We start from the raw sequence: 16,999 nt of genomic DNA on the forward strand, positions 1-16,999 counted from the left end.
ACCTTATCCAATGGTTACTGTTACTCCTTACATAAATTGATAAATTCATGTTAGGGCCTTAGGGGACGGGAATGGCTTACAAAAAAAATAAAAAATAAAAAATAGAGATTGGTGTGTGTGTGGGATGGACCCGCTTGCCTTGTCGGTGGAATTAGAAATTTCCAATAAATGTCTTTGACTTAATATCATGGATGGAGTCGTAAAGATATCATAATAATAAGAGATGGTAGGTGCTCCAATTCTTTTCTTTAATTTTGGTTTCAATTCTCTTTCAAAATCTCATGTTAAATCATTTAATCTTTTTTTGAAAATGACATATTAGAATTTAGAATTAGAAATTAGTGTTTATGGTTTATGGTTTAGAATTTATGGTTTTTTTTTTGATAAATTAGAATTTATGGTTTAAGACTTAATTTTTAATTTTTTGGGTTTATAGTTTAGAATTTATTATTTTTTGGGTTGTGAGGTGCTAAATTTTATTAGCACTTTCTAAAGAGAATGTTAGGGATGTATAAGTGGAGGGAAAAAGGTGGTTAAGAATAGAGATGGTGGATCTAGTAAGAATGTCCTTCAAATAAGAACCTTAATTTGCTTTCAAGATGTGATGAATGGTTAGATTAAAAGTAGTTGATTTAACAATCCTAAACTCTAAAATCTTTAATTTTAAATTTCTATAAAATCATAAACTCTAAACATGCAGTAAGACCCTAAATATTAAACTTTACAAATTAAATCTTAAATCCTAAATTAGTTTTAATCTGAGTCATTTGGATATGTTCAATTCATTATTTTTAGTTAAAACAATGTTTTACTGCAGAATTTATACATATTTTAGCCATGTTCATGAGTGATGAGTGATTGATATTTCATGAATGTTAGCCATGTTTACGTAAGCACTAGAATGGTCTCAGTTAAAAGTTGTTCGAAAGTTTGAATCTTAATCATCGAAATCACAGGGGCAGAGCCAGACAAGACACTAGATCCACGTGGAGCCCATCTGAATCCTAGCTATGCAATGCAACCCCAATGTTATTAAACCGTCTGCTATTTTCATTATTGATTATTTTATGCCATCAACTTCATGCAATTCATTCAGTTTAGTATTTCTATTGGTTTTTCATCTAAAATGGACCAGAATTTTATTATTGCAAGAGGGAGATGTTGGAGGAGCTTGTTGAGGGCAATAACTTTCCCGTACTCCCATGTGGCGTACGTGGTGGCACCAAGTGGACATGCAATCTGGGGTTTAATTGTTGCTAGCTCCAGTCCAACATTATAGACAAATAACAGACAGCCAAAAATGCATCGGCAGCTGACATTCTGGCCGGGATTTAATTGTTGCTCCACTCCAACATTGGAGACAAATTAACAAACGGCCAAAAATGTATAGCATTGGAAGCTGATTTGAACATATTTTAGTTTTAGCTTGTTGGCTTTGGCGCGGCTAGATTGAAGCGCTTGATATGTATGGCTGTTGAAGAGCAGAAGAGGTCGAGAGAATTAGAAAAGCTTCTTCTTCTGCTTCTTCAGCCTTCAACAGTACATGAAGGCTGAAGCCAGTTTTTTCAAAGGGCTGGCTTGCTTTTATTCGAGCCAACAACCTTCAAATTCTCGAAAACGAACATTAATGGTATTTCACTAATCACTATCACTAATTAAAGTCGACAGTGACTTAATTGTGTGTGGTCATGCACGGATAGTATTGGACAGTGTTTCAGTAGTAGTAGAGATTTTCACTATAAAAAGGCTGTTTATTGATCAGACCGAGACCATGCATATTCACCAGTCTTTGAGCACATATTCAGATATTCTTGCCTACAACACATTGGCAATCTTTGAAACCCTTTTGTGGAAATGACAATCTTATTCTCTAAGTTACTAAAAAGGACCGACGTAGAGAATAGATTGTCGGTTCCTACAAAAAGCCTAAAATCTTTACCATCCAGTTTGGCTGTGAATCGTCATGGGATGGATCTACAGGTCATTGATGCAAATGGTAAGCTATGGAGCTTTCGTTGTTTGGTTCGCAAAAACAATTACTTGAAGCCAGTCCTGTCAAGAAATTGGGTTGCTTTTGTTAGAGCAAACGAGCTTCGAATTGGAGATAGAGTCACTTTTCATCGGGAGCTTCATCACTACAGAATCCAAGTGGAGAAACCAATGAAGATTTTCGGTGTGATATTTGGTTATATATAATGAACATTAGGTGTGTTTATGAAACTGTATATATCTTTGCAAGGGTGTTTATAAGTTTATATGCATGTTTCCTTAAAAATTAAGGATAAGTCAAGTCTGTGTGTAATCAAAATAGAAAAAAAGTGTGTAAGAATTCCGTGTTTGTTGTAATTCTGTAATTCAATGTTTAATAGTACTACCTAATTAATTAATTAAGTAACCTTTTACCAGTGTCATAAACACCGGTTAATGCTGAGCGGTCGGACCGGATACCGGTTGGTTTATTTAATATAGCGCATAATATCAGATTGGTCAAATTCCCATATTACCGGGCCAATATACCGGATGTCCGGTATATATGTACTTGGTTAAAAATTCAAAAATAGAAACAGAGGATGAGGAGCGGCGGTCACCGTCGTCGAAGCTTGTCATCTGAGAATTTGATGTTGAAGGAATGATAGAGATTGGAAGAAACCGAGCAAACAGGTTTGCTAAGCCTGGACAACGCTCGAGGGGTTGGCAATAGTCGACAACAGTCAACAAGACTCTTTCTTTCTTTTTTCAGTTTCAGTTTGGTTGAAATGGGAATTTTTGGGAGAGGGAAAGATAGTGAATTCTGCTATTTTGAGCTGAATCTCGTGTTTTATGGTGAACTGGGGCTCAAGAAATTTTGAATTTTAATTGAATACCCAGAGAAGTTGCGACCGTGATTAATTATCCCGGATTTCTTTTCTGTTTACTCGAACTTCTGTCCCTTTCTTTCTTTTTGCGTTGATGGTTTATGGAGGATTGCTGATTATCCAGATTTGTAGGTTTCGAGTGAGAAACAATTATTGGGAATCTTGAGTGCCTCATCAATGTTGACTCAATACGACATCGAAGAGGTTAAAGTACACTGCCACAATTTATGTGGGTACTCTCTCCCATCCCCTCTCCTTTGGTTTCCTATTTTGCAATATCTTCTTTTATTTTTTGCTGTTGAATTCTCAATTGATGCGCTCTTGGACGTGGACTTCAGTCACCCAGCAGGAAATTGTGTCACTATATCAAAGATTTTCTAAAATATGGAACCTCTCTATGTTTGATGAAAACTTGAACGTTGAATTTGAGTTCCAGATGGTTTGGATATGTATTCTTTTGTGGAGGTTGCTAAAGATGGCGGATGGCTTGAACTTTAAGGACTTAAGGCCGGCCTTCTTGTCTGCATTTAGTGCCAAAGCTAATCATTGCGAAAAAATTGAACATTAGATTATCCAACTACCTTGGTTATCGATACTGAACTACTTAACAACATTATTCCAGCCTTTTGGGATAGTATTATTATTTTCTGAATGATGCTTTGGGAAATAGCTATAATATTATTAACGTGCTATTGCTTCTCTGCCGGCCTCAGTTATTCTTACAGTATATGATTCTGATGGAAACTTATCTGGTCCATTTATGTCTGCTACCAACGACATGCACATTCTAGCGCTTACTTGTCATCAAATACTGCTATTGTAATTTCGTTTAAAACTTGATTAGATATGTGTATATTTTAAGATGTGTCCCTTGTCAATTGACATGAAGGTGACCTCACTTTAAAATATATTGGCAAATAAAGAAGGCTGGCACTTCATCAAATACTTGCATGACTTATTTCCTTGTATGTGGGGGTATATTTTAAGAGACTCTACTTTTGGGAAGATTGTTAAAACTTGTTCCTTTTAAGCTCCTATGCTGTTCTATTGTTCTTTTTTTGGATTTTCAAGTCTAGATTCTTTCTTTTATGTTAATAGGCAATGCCGGCATTATTGATCTAATTGTCATTTGTTTCAGGGATTCTCCATTGGATCTGCTGTACTTGTCTCTTTGGCTTTATTTGGTGCCTTTGTCAGCCGTGCTGCAATTTCCACTGTTGATGTTTTGACCCCCAAGGTTTTCATTGGTTTGATTGTTGGCACCATGCTTCCTTACTGGTTTTCTGCCATGACTATGAAGAGTGCGTGCGAAGTGCTGCTTTGAAGATAGTTGAAGAGGTTCGTAGGCAGTTCAATACAATTCCAGGTCTCATGGAGGGTCTAGCCAAGCCTGATTATGCGACCTGTGTCAAGATATATATATCTACTGATGCATCCGTCAAGGAGATGATTCCACCTGGTGCACTTGTCATGTTTACTCCCTTCATTGTTGGGACATTCTTTGGCGTGGAAACTTTGTCTGGCCTTCTGGCAGGCTCCCTTGTTTCTGGTGTCCAGGTAATGTTATAGTTAAACAGTATGTGGGTGATAGGATTTGTATTTGTTTCCTCATGGCCAATGATGGTGCCATAAGAATGCTCAGTCTTATTTTTCTTTCCATCGGAGGGGGGTCTTATTTTTCTTCGATGGTAGGGGGAATGGACTTCTGAGAGTTACGTAATTGGGTCCTATGCTGTGAGGCTATTTTCGGAGAATGATATGCCTGTTCCCAAAAAGCTATTTCTCTGTATCATCACCTTTTCCTTCTTCTGTCACAATATGGAAGAACCAAACTGTGCATGAGAATAAGCTTTCAAGTTCTCTGTAAAATTTGTATACTTTTCAACAAATTTGACATATGGATGTGATTTAGGCACTAATTGGTAATAAGTTATGTATTTTCCAATCCAGCATTGCATTTTTTACTGTGTAGTTCATTTGCCTCATCGGTATGATATTTGTTCTGGAAGTTAATTGTGGCTTCTTGGCCTTCTTCTGTTCTGAAAATGCTGACTTTGTATTACTTCATGCTTAAGGAAACTGACATCACCTGCCGAGAAGATGGAGACAGATTTTAGAGTAAAGACATTTTCTTGGTTGGTGCTCGGCAATTTCCCTTCACTTTTCCAGCAGTAATCCCATCTCCCTCTCCCCCTCTTAGAAGAAAAGCAAAGAAGTGAAGTGAGTGAAGATTTTTAATGATGATAACTGGGTCCATGGAGATAACTCTGCCAAGTAAGAAACCATGGTAGTATTACAATCCCAGATAGCTTTCCAAGCTGAACGTTTGTTTTCTTGTCCTCTCTCTCTTCTGATACTTGCTGCTGATTTTCTAAATAGGCGCTCTGATAGTGTGTGTGTGTGTGTGTGTGTGTTTTGAGATTCTACATGCCTTGCAAGAACTTCGATATAGGGAAGCAATGGAAATTGCCTTGATTGAGTACTCCCCAGGAGAGAAGCTTTCAGGAGAGAGTTCAAAGAAAGACCCAAATCAGGTTGAGCAAATATGTAGAGGAGATTGCAGTACAGAGAAGTTATGCAGAGGCTCTAGTAAGGGTAAACAAGTTTTGCAGGCTAATGAAGTTGAAAAACTAAGCAAGCGACTGACGATCCTTGAAGAAGAAAACAAACATATGAACCAAGTGCTCTTGAACACCTTGGAAGAAAGAAGAATACTGTTGAATGAAATATACCAGCAGTTTCAAGAAATGCACCATTGCTTCCACTACACAAACAGATCTTGTGATGGATCTTTGGTTGCCGTCCCTTGTGAGGTACTGGGTTTTTGATATGATCAATTCTGGCTTCTTCTATTGCTAGTAAAAACTTTAAAACTGCATTTTTTTGGTCTCTGTGTCTCAAACAGGACAGAACACTTTGGAGAGGCCTGTCACAAGTTTTATGCCAAGAATCAAGTCCATATGTTGTCACCGGGCACAGTAGCAAGAACTGCATATCAGGTTCTGCGATGACTTTCTCGATATGCCATGAAAGCTTTGTTGGTTTTGCTCAAGTAGACAGGCCTATTTATTGGATTTGTAAAGACGGTTGATAAAATGGCTATCTAATATTGTTCAACTAGACCCATCATTAAACCTCTAGAATTTGACTCTTCTTTCATGACAGAAATCTTGTTCTTGTATCTACATACTGCCTTTTCAGCCTCAAATTGCACATCTATATTTCATAACCTGTTCATAAGTGCCCCCTCCATTGAGTAGAAAAAGAAAACTAACTAAAAAAAGGCTAGAGGAAAGAAAGGACATTGTTTATTGAATCCTTATATATAGTGACAACAAATATTTCTGGTTAGTTGATTGGTTTTATCATATTCTGCTATCTCATCCTACTCAAGGAACCACAAAAGCTTCAAGAAATCTTAACTCTATTAGAGAAAACAGTATTCAGACAGCATCTTATGAAACAGGGAGAAGAACAATCTATTGCGGCTGTTAAATAAAAGTGTGAAACAAATCTGAGGGAGAGTAACTAACTAATAATAACCTAGTAATCACATTGTATACATTTCCCTGACATAGTTCCAAGTCCACCAGCTCATGATTCAAAATTACCATGATATTGCATGATTCCTGGCATTGGCAAAAAAAGTGCCAAGATAACTCTCTAGAGATGGAAAATGATAGTTCAATTGCAGCATATCCGCATAGTTACTAATCAACTTCATTAGTCATACGAAAATTTTCTTAAGATGTTAAAACGAACACATAAAACTTTGCATTATAAGTGATTCTCAAATATATTAATCAGCTGCAACAAAAGTTTACCATAAACAGCAACTTCACTGTGCCTTCACCAACAATACTACTTTCTATTTCAAGTCACACAAACAAGAAGGTACAGAAAATTTTCATACCAGCTATCAACTGAAGCAATGCATATGAGAGCAAGGTATACATCAGATTTCCCCCCGATAACCCCCAGACCCAAAGTAATCCCTCCTAGAGCTGGCAATTTGCACGCTCTTTTGATGCTCTAACTTCGGGCAATCTCGGATACGATGACCAAGACCACCACAGTACGCACAGCCCTTAACACCACTTGCATCGTTTATAGCCTCCAAATCTTCCATTGGATCACTTAGCTCTGCCAAAACAGGTGGAATCCTCTGTTTTGCTTCTTGGAGGAGATGTTTCAAATCCAAAAGGGTTGTCTCACTCTGGTTCTTGTTTATAAATGTTGTAGCAATTCCAGTTTTACCACATCTTCCAGTTCGTCCAATCCTATGTACGTAATTTTCTATTTCAGCGGGCATGTCATAGTTTATGACGTGCTGTATATCTGGAAAATCCAACCCCTTAGAGGCAACATCTGTTGCAACCAAGACATCCTTCTTCAAAGCTTTGAAGGAAGAAATGGCATACTCTCTCTCTTCTTGATCCTTGCCTCCATGAATAGCCACTGCTTCGACTCCTTTGAGAAGGAGATACTCATGAATGTCATCCACATCAGCTTTATTCTCACAAAATATTAAAACAGGAGGTGGGGTCTTCTGAAGACATTCAAGAAGATAAACTATTTTCGCTTCTTGCTTTACATACTCCACTTCCTGAATAACATCAAGATTCGCTGCTCCTGCTCTTCCAACATTAACAATAACCGGTTTTACCAGTGCACTCCTAGCAAAATTCTGAATTTTGGTAGGCATAGTAGCAGAAAACAAAAGAGTCTGGCGTTGAGCTTTGAAGTGGTCAAAAACCTCCCTGATATCATCTTCAAAGCCCAAATCAACTAATCTATCTGCCTCATCCAAAGTTAAGTACCTGCAGTTATCAAGATTCATTTTCTTCTTAGCCAGCATATCCTTCAATCTTCCAGGAGTGGCAACCACAATGTGGACACCCCTTTTGACGACCTCCAATTGCGACCGCATATCTACCCCACCAATGCAAAGCAAAGCCCTCAATTCAGGATATCCAGCGACTCTCATAGGAGTCAAAAATTCCTCCACCACTTCATATGTTTGCCTAGCAAGTTCTCTTGATGGGCAGACAATCAATCCAAACGGACCCTCTCCCGGAACAATGGGCATCATGATTTCCTCTTGCAGCGCAATCATGATCAGAGGCAGCACAAACACAAGGGTCTTCCCAGATCCTGTAAACGCTATCCCTATCATATCTCTACCAGCCAGAATCACTGGAAGACCTTGCACTTGAATAGGTGTAGGTTGCACAATTCCTTTAGCTTTCAACATCTTCAGAATCGGATCAGGAAACCTCATATCCTTAAAATTCTTAATGGGTGGAGGTATCTCTAGACCATCAACAATTATATGCCACTGCCTCCGGATCAAGTCCATTTCCTTCTTAGACATCCTCCTAATCGGCAATGGAGGCTTCCAACCAGTCAACAATGGCTCCGTATAAGTAATCCCCTTCGCCAACTCACGAACTGACATGAGGGTCTTCCTATCCGACAAATGTTCAATCATCTCTTTCTCTTGTTGCACAAGCTGCTCTGCCTGACTAATCTCCGGCTGTTCTCGCTTAAGCTGAGAAGACTTTACCAGGAGACTCGGCTTGACCTCGGCGAGCTTCGCGTTCTCCATCTCATCTTCCATCGCAGAAGCTTTCCCCTTTCTCTGCAGAATCTTCTGTGCTTCCAAAGCTCGACGCTTTGCCACCGGCACATACTCCTCATAGTCATCACCCTCTTCCATACCCACCACACGTTCTGGCGAGCAATCCATGAATTTCAAATACAAAATTACGGAGATAAAAAGAAGAAGAAATTCAATGAAAGAACAAAAATTTAATCTGCACTACAGTGGTGTGATAGAACCCTAAATTTGTTAACTAGCAATCCAATGAAAGAAACTATATAAGAGGAAATCACGTACCAGTAGGAACGGGCAAGCTTACAAAGAAGTAGTCGTAATCGATCGACTCGTTCTTCTCTTCGAATGAAACACTGAATGAAACCTATTTCCCTTCTCTTTAATCATGAAGAAGACGAAAGATTCTAGACCGACTAAGGGGAGATTTATCGGGCCGACATAATTGAGCCCATTAATCATGGGCTCTGTAGCCCATCACTACTTTTATCCATTAGACATAATAGGATGAGAAGAGGCTCGGAAATTGTTGGGGCCGACATAGTCGAGCCCATGAGAGATTTTGTAAACAGAACTATCATATGGAGTGGAGACTCCATTCGGATACTATTCCAATTAGAGATTCAATGGATTGTTGCCATTGATTAGTCACAGGTCAATTCGGTTTGGATATCCTAATCATTTATTAAACGATTCGGTATTTTAAACACAACATGTAGGGGTGTTTAAAAAAAACCGTCAAAATCAAATCGATTAGTTGTCTATTATTTTTTTAAAAAAAAATTATTTAGAGTCAACCAAAATAATCTAAAAAAAAACCGATCATTTATACTCCCATTGACATCAAAAATCAAAATCGACCCGAAACCATGACGAGTTTTTAAAGATAAAACCCAAAACTGATTTTAAACCTTATAAAATTGATTTTTGATTTATAATTTTCAGGTATTAAATGGATCGATACAGATGGGATCCGGATCAGTTTTTTTTAAGAGGATTTCCCCTAGTTGCTTTGACAAAAACCAGAAATATTGTGAAATTGCAAGAGCAAAATATGAAGTGGATAAACAGAAGCAGAGCTGCTTCTTTCATTTCAACAAGTTCTCTGATTTCACAATACTTTAGCACCACCACCAGACCCACAAAATCCATGGAAATCGAAATCAAGCTTCGACTTCCAGACTCCTACTCTCACCAGAAACTCTCAAAAATCCTCTCCCCTTTCCACCTCGAAACCTTAATCCAAGAAAACCTCTTCTTCGACACCGCCACTAACCAACTCTCCAAAAATCTCGCCGCCCTCCGCCTCCGCTTCTACAACCTCAACTCCCGCTCCGTCCTCTCCCTCAAAGCCAAACCCGTAATCTCCAATGGCATCAGTCGCGTGGAGGAGCAGGAAGAGCCTCTCGACCCCCTAATCGGCCGCGCCTGCGTCGATGATCCGCGCCTTTTGGGGTCGATTTCGGGTTCGAAAATAATCAAGAGAGTGAAAGAGGAGTTTGGGATTGGAATTGAAGAGCTCGTGTGCTTGGGTGGGTTTAAGAATGTGAGACAGGTGTTTGATTGGAATGGACTGAAATTGGAGGTGGACGAGACAATATATGATTTTGGGACGAGTTATGAGATCGAGTGCGAGACCAAGGAGCCCGAGAATGTTAAACGGCTGATTGAAGGGTTGTTGAAGGACAATGGGGTGCAGTTTTCTTACTCTGATGTGAACAAGTTTGCAGTTTTCCGATCCGGCAAGTTGCCCTATTGAGTGAAGGGGAATGGAATTGTAGTTGTTTCTGGTTTTGTTGAGATGATGTAGATGAAATACAAACTGTATTCAATGGTGTAGGTTTCAAGCTCGTTCTTGGTAGCCATATTCACACCTGGGCCAGATTGAACAGATTAGTTGCTTCAAAAAATCACTGTAATTTTTGATCATTGAAGATCCGTCATTTTTCAATTCAATCATCTAAATGTTCTAATGTTCCATCTTAGTAATCTAAAGTTTAAAATTGATTCAATAAACACAATCGGATAGATTTCTCAACCCAAATAACTCACAACTTTTGTCCATCACTACTCAAAATGTCAACAATCTATCCACTTGTCTGTCACTTCACGAGATTGACTACTTAAAATGTCCACAATCTATCCGATTGTACAAACTGAAACATTTTTAAAATTTTGAATTCCTGAGTTGAAATTCCGTGACCAAATAAGAAAATGAGCAGTCTTTTTGAAAAGTTGACTTAACCCTCAATTGTTAGATTTTCAACACTCTATGGTAGTCTCACATTTTCCTTCGACTTCAGACCTGACTGCCAATCACACACCATCTATTTGAGGGATACATGAGCTTTTTCCAAGCAGAGATTGCTAAAGTTCTTTGTATGTTTTTCTTCAGAAAGTTGCTCATGTGGTGATCACCGTGTTCCCTGCATTGAGTGATTACTATTGAATCTTCTAATTTATCAGCATTAGTCCACTACCAACTCCAGAAACACCCAGTTCATCAAATTGGGTGTACAATAACAAAGCTATCTGAAGATGCAGTCGAAGCACCCTAGCAGCAACTCAACAAATCGATATCAGATCAGTTTTATAGTTCTGCAGTAACAATTTTTGAGACGAACATTCGTTACCAGCTCCGCTAGATACATTGGGCACATGGAAATGGAGAAATATTTAAGAATCAAAGCAAATGTTGCCAGAACTAAGTTGAATTACAGTAGGCAGGCCTTAAAACCCTCCTCTATTTCCTGTTTATCCAAATTCTTCCCAATGAACACAATCTTGTTTACTCTTGGCTCGTCTGGGCCCCATAATCGATCTGGTGAACCTTGGAATATGTCATGAACACCCTATCACGCAACAAACCTCGTGTTAACTAGAAGTGAAACTGGTTTTATGAGCATGACTAAATGTTAAATTCCCATATCATTGACTATAGACGCAATTATAAAACAAACAGATCTTACAGAACACTTTTGCCAACTAATTTTGTGTAAAATACCAACACAGTGTAGATCCAAACTATGAGTTCAGACATCTGTAGCAGTTAAAAAAATTTCAATGATATGCAGGTTTCTTCCTAGTCACCATTGTAAAATGTATCCTATTGTGTTTAATTTTTAAGGAGACCACGGGCAACATGAATTAAAAGTTGAATGAGCATCAGAAACTAAATCTTTTGATTGAAAAAGCAAGTTGCCTAAGTAGAATCAAATGGTGACGAACTAGACTCTAAGGCAAATATGGGTTTTGTTACTTTGTAGGGGTTTATGACCTTTAAAGGCTGAAGCATTCTGGTGATGCCAGCCAGTAACCAGAATGTCTTACGAGAAGTAAACAGTAATTATCAAGAGGTATTCTATAAACTCGCTAACACACCTGAAAGACAAATCTCTCGTCCATCCCCTGAACAGATAGGAGACCTTTCATCCGATATATGTCCTCACTACGTTCCATTAACAGCGTACCAAGCCACATGTTAGCCTGCAAAATAGTAAGTTTTACCACATTAGTTAGATACTTGCAGCTTTGACTACTTTCTAGACAACTAAATGGAAGCAAGAAAAAATATAAATGTTCTAGGCAACTATTCTAAACATTGAAACCACGCCTATACATTTATAAGGGTATTAAGAGGGAGTTCAAAGGTCAAAGAAACCAAGCATAAAATCAACCTTCTCAAGATCTAAGCTCCCTTCGCAAACTACGCTGACAGAAGAGACACCAGGATCGTGGGTGTGATCATGAGAATGGTGATCATCATGGTGTTCTGCATTTCAACATCCAGGGGAATTGTTATCAATCCACAATTTTACAGGTGGAAGAGCCATGGCATTACAGCAAAGATATTACTCAGTTAGCAAGCACACCACCAAATCACAGAGCCTACACCATCAACAAGTATTTACCAGATAGCAAATCTGGCGCAGGGCAACTTTCACAGTAATTGAGTTCTAGAAGAGTCTTTTTTTGAATGGAAAAAAATAAGGAAAAATAGTTGAAGAGAGTATTTAAGAATTGCTTCATTATGGCACAAAGCCAGTTCTGCCCATAAAGCTCAATGTTACAAGGGCCTTTATATACAAACTGCATGCTACTGTTTCCTGGCCTCAACACTGTATTAGCTCTCAAGTCTCAAATCACATCATGCAGTTTGGCATTCATCATGATCTAGTCCTTTTTATTCAGTGAAAAGATGCAAATTAGCTGGTTATACAAAATTCTTAGTATTTCACATTTAAATATCTTCATTGACCTCATCTTTGGTTATTCGGATATGGTAAAAATTATTATGGCTTCTATGATACAGTAGACAATTTGGAAAATTTTAAAATTATATTAAAGGAAAGAAACCAACACTTGCACTCAATGACAAATGAGAATAAGAACAGAAATCTAAAACATCGAGAAGCACCCCCTTCGATTAATAAAATTTGGGCGTTAGGCCAATATAAAGGTCTTGTAACCATCCGATTTTCCTTTCCTGACAAAGATACTTTCTCATAGAACTTAATATATGCTACTCATCTTGAACAAAAAGAAAGAAAAGAAAAGAAAAACATTGTTAAATGTCTCAGTCTAGTCATACGAAACTTCATTTTTTCATTTTATGCCATTCATTGTCAGGATGTTGAGACATTCATTCCGAGACTATATATATTTGAAGGGAGGACTACTAGAAGGACAGGAATATAAGAAAGTTTTTATTGAAAGGAAAAGACGATTTATTAAGCACCAAGGTAGTGCATAAAGAAGAGTTTACAACCAGGAAGACAAGAAAATTGGAAGTTGCAATTCACTCTCTAATAATGATATTAAAGAGCAGAGGACAATGTTAGATAAGGATCTCTCTTAGGACCAGCTCAAGGAAGAATGCCACAGCAGAAGGAAATACAGCTTTTTTGAATGGAAAACAAAAATACAGCCTTTGTGGAGTTTTTGTCATTTTACAACTAAAAGGCATCTAAACATTTTTCTCACTTAAATATAGCATTGAATTCTTTTATCCATCTTCTCTCCAGTGTAACCAAACAGAACCAAAGAAAAGAAATTGTAATTCTTTTTCCATCACACCCTACTCAAATTATGGGGAAATGGATACTTGTATCCCTAGCGTTGCTTCACCATTGGCATTTATTCATCCCACTCCTTTCTCCATTCCTCCTTCCAAACATAACCGAAAGGGTCACAACTTGACATTGATTATACTCCTACGTGAGATGAACCAATAAACCAACAAATGACTTGTCCAACCAAACATTGTGCTATCAGGGTGCAAAACAGAAGTTAGTTTTAAGGAGTACTAGCAAACTGAACCAATAAAACTAATGGAAGTATCAAAATATCTCTCGCAACCGGAAAAAACTAAATAAAACAATAAAAAAGAAAACCACAAAATGCAAGAGATCTCAAGTGAAAAGCAGTACAGTTTTTTCTTATCATCAAGTCTAATGACAACAAAGATATAGAGGGGGGGAACAAGGAAAAAAACTTATGCATGTTGAAGAGAAGTATTTAATCTGCCGAAGAAATATGTACCATGCTTGTGGTCATGTTCATCATGATGATGGTGATGGTCGTGCTCGTGATCATGGCCATGACTAGCATGGTCCTCCTTTACACTATCTGCATCCACAGCACTCTCAATCCTGGCAACAAACCAGTAAATGTTATCCAAGAAATACAAAGCTGCCAAAAAATTCAATACAAGGAATTGATTAACCACTAACTCCATTTCAACAGGGACTTACACCAGAGTTTCTAAAAACTCATATCATCTGTTAAACAGAACGAGCAAACATGGTTTGGCAGAATTTACAGAGAGAACATAAGAAAGCTTAATACTAAACTACAGAGTTTCCTGTTAAGACATCAGCGAAAAGCCACCATCAAAACCAGATTCTGACCATGCAAGCAAAAATTTTCAACTATAGGATTACTTAGAAAGCATAAGATGGTGGGGGGCTACATGTTTTCAGATCCTAATAGAGCCACAATATGTCTTCATTGATAATCCTGCCTAATTATTGCCCTTTTGCATGCAGATGAGCATTCTATAAGTAACAGTCTTCCTTCATGTACATGTCCTTATGTTTGCATGCCATGTGCATTGGTGCTCAGCGAACAGCCAGAATAGATTTATTATTAGCTTATCAACAGTTACAAATTATTCCCATGCTGCTAGAGCTCATGTACCTTCATCAACAACCACTTTAAAAAACACAACCTTCTCTCTAAAGAATGGAACATTCAACTCTTATAGAAAGAAAGAGTGTGACAGAGAAAGAGAACCTCTCTAAATCAAAGCCTCCAATGCCAAGAACATAATCCAAGTCAACTTTTCCGAAAGCTGTTGGCTTCATGTGAGCCATGCGGTTGATGTTCTGCAATAAGACAGGCATACGAGATTTGGTAAAATTGCAAGATAAAAATAAATGCATGTTAAGAGAGAGAAGCATGATACCAACCCTAATCCGCTGGACCAAAGAAGTAAGTTCTGGCTCGCCTACAAGATCAGTCTGGTAATAACATTGAACAGTCAACAAAATTTTTTCCATTCACTAATAACATTAAACTGTCAACAAAATATAAAATCTAAAGTACAAGTCTGATTAAAGATCCTAAAAGATTTTAGCATAAAGAAACAACAGTATAAAAATCACAGCAGGAAGCTTTTTTGCTAGAAAGAATTGGAAACCATTATTCTTCTTTTTGGACATTCAGTTCACTTCCCAAAAGGGAGCAAAAAGGGAATATGGCAGTAGCTGCACCAGCCCATCCAGCCCAGAAGCAAAGCAATTACTCGGTTAAAATCCGAAATACTGGCATAATACAGTCAAGCTCATCTGAAATACCTTATTCACGATAATACGGTCAGCATAAGCAATTTGCTCAATTGCCTCATTGACTACTCCTTTTGGCTTGATCTCATCCAGGTGAAAACAGGCATGTTTAGCATCAACTAAGGTGACAACGCCATCTAACTTGACATCATTGAAAACCTTATCCTCAGCATAAAATGTCTGGATGATTGGTGCTGGATTAGCCAACCCTATGAAGATGGAGATCAAATAAATCACAATAATTAAATAGTTCAACAAAACCAACACAACCAGTTAAGTAGTCTATGTTCAAGATTTTGAAAAGAAAATAAGATGCATGCCCAGCTAATTAAGCAACATAAATGGAAAAGAAGAAGCATGTCCTGTCACATATAATTCCTCCTTGATTTATTTCTTTGAAAATTTTGCTACCTGTAGTCTCTATGACAATGTGGTCAAATCTCCCTTTCTTCTTATCAACCAATTCAGCAATCATCCTTACAAGATCACCCCTAACCGTGCAACACAGACAACCATTGTTGAGCATAATTATGTCCTCAGCCCCGGTAGTCTTTGCCGCAACTAGGGAACCGTCGATGTCTACTTCACCATACTGAAAATCCAGCATGTCATCATAAAGTGAGTCAAGAACTTCCATGTACCAACTATAATTAGCTTAAACAATTATTATACACTTGAAACTATGACCTTTATGTACAGAAACAATTAGAGGAAAATAGACCATTTTCTTAGCCATAGTCACTATCGTGGAATGCAAAATATATAAAGATAATGGAAATAAAGAACTGAACTCACAAAAAAGATGGTTTCAACTTCGTACCTCATTTTCAATCACTGCAATGCGCTTCCCATGATCAGCGGTCAAAATATGATTTAGTAATGTTGTCTGTTAATTACAAAATACAAGCCAATCAATAATTACAACTGGTTAACCCAGACTAGATATGCAACAAACCAACAGTGCCCATCAGATGCTAAAAGCCAATCCGCCTATCAACTACAATGCCAGCTGAGAGAGAAATTGCAGAAAAATAGGAGAAAACAAGACCACCAGAGAGCTGACGTGGGGATGATATTCCTACTTAGACGCAGTATGGTGGACGCCATTTGTTTCAACCTTCAAATGTACAGGACTTCCCGTTGCAAAAATTGTATTTGGTACATAAAAACTTGAAAAAATAAAGGAAAATAAAAAAAATACACAACTGAATGAGAACATAGATGAAATACAACATATGTTGTACTAAACCAATAATCATACCTTTCCAGACCCCAAGAACCCAGTAATTATTGTGGCGGGAATCCGGTTATCAGGGGGAATCTTCGTCGCCAAGTCATCGCTCTCGCTCTGTGGCGGCGCCGCAGCAGTCGCGGCCACCGTGAATCTTCGGCAGCATCCGGCGTGTCTCTTTGAGGAATCAACGGCAATAATTCTTGACTGAAACCCCGAGGTTGATTGAAAAGACAGGCTTCTGGCGCGCAGGGTATTGGGTCTCAAGAGTAAAGGCAGTACCGCAGTCCTGATTGTGGAGAGCGGGGTTCGGTGGTGGCGAGAGGTGAAGGAGAGGAAAGTAGCGGCTATATCCACTGATAGTGAAGCCATTTGCGAGAGAAAAAAGGGTCTTTGAAGTGAATGGTGAGGTTTGAGGGGTTTTATGGTTTTTGGGGGGGTATAAGTCTGATTT

General features: G+C 38.2%; 4 protein-coding genes and 1 pseudogene across 4 annotated transcripts; 3 read left to right on the forward strand and 2 right to left on the reverse strand.

The window, feature by feature from the left end:
• The first annotated feature begins 3,717 nt into the window (after nucleotides 1-3,717).
• Nucleotides 3,718-5,251, forward strand: LOC119991403 (annotated as a pseudogene).
• A 47-nt stretch (nucleotides 5,252-5,298) lies between these two features.
• LOC119991847 lies at nucleotides 5,299-6,488 on the forward strand. Its single transcript, XM_038838338.1, has 2 exons — nucleotides 5,299-5,668; nucleotides 5,761-6,488. Exons 1-2 carry the CDS (start codon nucleotides 5,315-5,317, stop codon nucleotides 5,944-5,946), a joined length of 540 nt encoding a protein of 179 aa, XP_038694266.1. The 5' UTR covers nucleotides 5,299-5,314; the 3' UTR covers nucleotides 5,947-6,488.
• Nucleotides 6,489-6,626: 138 nt separating this feature from the next.
• LOC119991846 (DEAD-box ATP-dependent RNA helicase 35) lies at nucleotides 6,627-8,829 on the reverse strand. Its single transcript, XM_038838337.1, has 2 exons — nucleotides 8,755-8,829; nucleotides 6,627-8,588 (listed from the first exon to the last, which is right to left on the reverse strand). Exon 2 carries the CDS (start codon nucleotides 8,572-8,574, stop codon nucleotides 6,811-6,813), a length of 1,764 nt encoding a protein of 587 aa, XP_038694265.1. The 5' UTR covers nucleotides 8,575-8,588; nucleotides 8,755-8,829; the 3' UTR covers nucleotides 6,627-6,810.
• Nucleotides 8,830-9,498: 669 nt separating this feature from the next.
• LOC119991822 (triphosphate tunnel metalloenzyme 3-like) lies at nucleotides 9,499-10,420 on the forward strand. Its single transcript, XM_038838305.1, has one exon. It carries the CDS (start codon nucleotides 9,524-9,526, stop codon nucleotides 10,226-10,228), a length of 705 nt encoding a protein of 234 aa, XP_038694233.1. The 5' UTR covers nucleotides 9,499-9,523; the 3' UTR covers nucleotides 10,229-10,420.
• A 550-nt stretch (nucleotides 10,421-10,970) lies between these two features.
• LOC119991821 (P-loop guanosine triphosphatase YjiA-like) lies at nucleotides 10,971-16,997 on the reverse strand. The gene is made up of 10 exons (XM_038838303.1): nucleotides 16,576-16,997; nucleotides 16,135-16,200; nucleotides 15,726-15,906; nucleotides 15,327-15,523; nucleotides 14,940-14,990; nucleotides 14,764-14,855; nucleotides 14,011-14,120; nucleotides 12,147-12,241; nucleotides 11,851-11,955; nucleotides 10,971-11,321 (listed from the first exon to the last, which is right to left on the reverse strand). Exons 1-10 carry the CDS (start codon nucleotides 16,915-16,917, stop codon nucleotides 11,184-11,186), a joined length of 1,377 nt encoding a protein of 458 aa, XP_038694231.1. The 5' UTR covers nucleotides 16,918-16,997; the 3' UTR covers nucleotides 10,971-11,183.
• Nucleotides 16,998-16,999: the final 2 nt, after the last annotated feature.

This window comes from Tripterygium wilfordii, chromosome 22, assembly GCF_013401445.1.
Source record: "Tripterygium wilfordii isolate XIE 37 chromosome 22, ASM1340144v1, whole genome shotgun sequence".
In the NCBI taxonomy this organism is placed as follows: domain Eukaryota; kingdom Viridiplantae; phylum Streptophyta; class Magnoliopsida; order Celastrales; family Celastraceae; genus Tripterygium; species Tripterygium wilfordii.

What these genes read in the sequence shown, in the direction of transcription:
- LOC119991847 (XM_038838338.1), top strand. Translation starts at nt 5,315, where the DNA reads ATGGAAATTGCCTTGATTGAGTACTCCCCAGGAGAGAAGCTTTCAGGA. An exon ending in TGGTTGCCGTCCCTTGTGAG is followed by an intron (nt 5,669 to 5,760) that starts GTACTGGGTTTT and finishes TGTCTCAAACAG; the next exon opens with GACAGAACACTTTGGAGAGG.
- LOC119991846 (XM_038838337.1), bottom strand. Translation starts at nt 8,574, where the DNA reads ATGGAAGAGGGTGATGACTATGAGGAGTATGTGCCGGTGGCAAAGCGT.
- LOC119991822 (XM_038838305.1), top strand. Translation starts at nt 9,524, where the DNA reads ATGAAGTGGATAAACAGAAGCAGAGCTGCTTCTTTCATTTCAACAAGT.
- LOC119991821 (XM_038838303.1), bottom strand. Translation starts at nt 16,917, where the DNA reads ATGGCTTCACTATCAGTGGATATAGCCGCTACTTTCCTCTCCTTCACC. An exon ending in ACCGTATTATCGTGAATAAG is followed by an intron (nt 14,991 to 15,326) that starts GTATTTCAGATG and finishes TGTTATTACCAG; the next exon opens with ACTGATCTTGTAGGCGAGCC. An exon ending in GGAGGCTTTGATTTAGAGAG is followed by an intron (nt 14,121 to 14,763) that starts GTTCTCTTTCTC and finishes GTTTGTTGCCAG; the next exon opens with GATTGAGAGTGCTGTGGATG.